The 297-nt window shown below is 52.2% G+C and overlaps 1 protein-coding gene across 1 annotated transcript in view; it reads left to right on the top strand.

Moving 5' to 3' along the window:
* LOC119591543 (glycerophosphocholine cholinephosphodiesterase ENPP6-like) overlaps window positions 1–297 on the top strand; it is a gene marked incomplete in the record, with an annotated part of 12,203 nt that overhangs the window by 6,069 nt on the left and 5,837 nt on the right. Inside the window, 1 exon segment of the mRNA XM_037940293.1 lies at window positions 41–221. Within this exon segment, the coding sequence (XP_037796221.1) occupies window positions 41–221 (181 nt within the window).

Consider the following 297-nt stretch of genomic DNA (forward strand, 5'->3'; position numbering starts at 1 on the left):
CTTCCAGACCCTCAGGCATTAACACCCGCTCTACACGCAGGCCTTTACCCGGAGAGCCACGGGATCTTAGGGAACTACTTCTACGACGTGAAGGCGCCGAAGGTCTTTTCCATAGACGATCTCGAGGGCGTGAAGGACCCTGCCTGGTGGAGCGACGCCGAGCCCTTCTGGATCACGGCGACGAAAAGCAGCCTGCAGACCGCCCTCTTCCTCTGGTCAAGGTGGCGCTTCTGACTTGCCCTTTTTAAATGTTTTTTATCCTTTTCTTTTGAAATATTATTATCTCGTAGTTTTTGT

This window comes from Penaeus monodon, chromosome 28, assembly GCF_015228065.2.
Source record: "Penaeus monodon isolate SGIC_2016 chromosome 28, NSTDA_Pmon_1, whole genome shotgun sequence".
Taxonomy (NCBI): Eukaryota; Metazoa; Arthropoda; class Malacostraca; order Decapoda; family Penaeidae; genus Penaeus; species Penaeus monodon.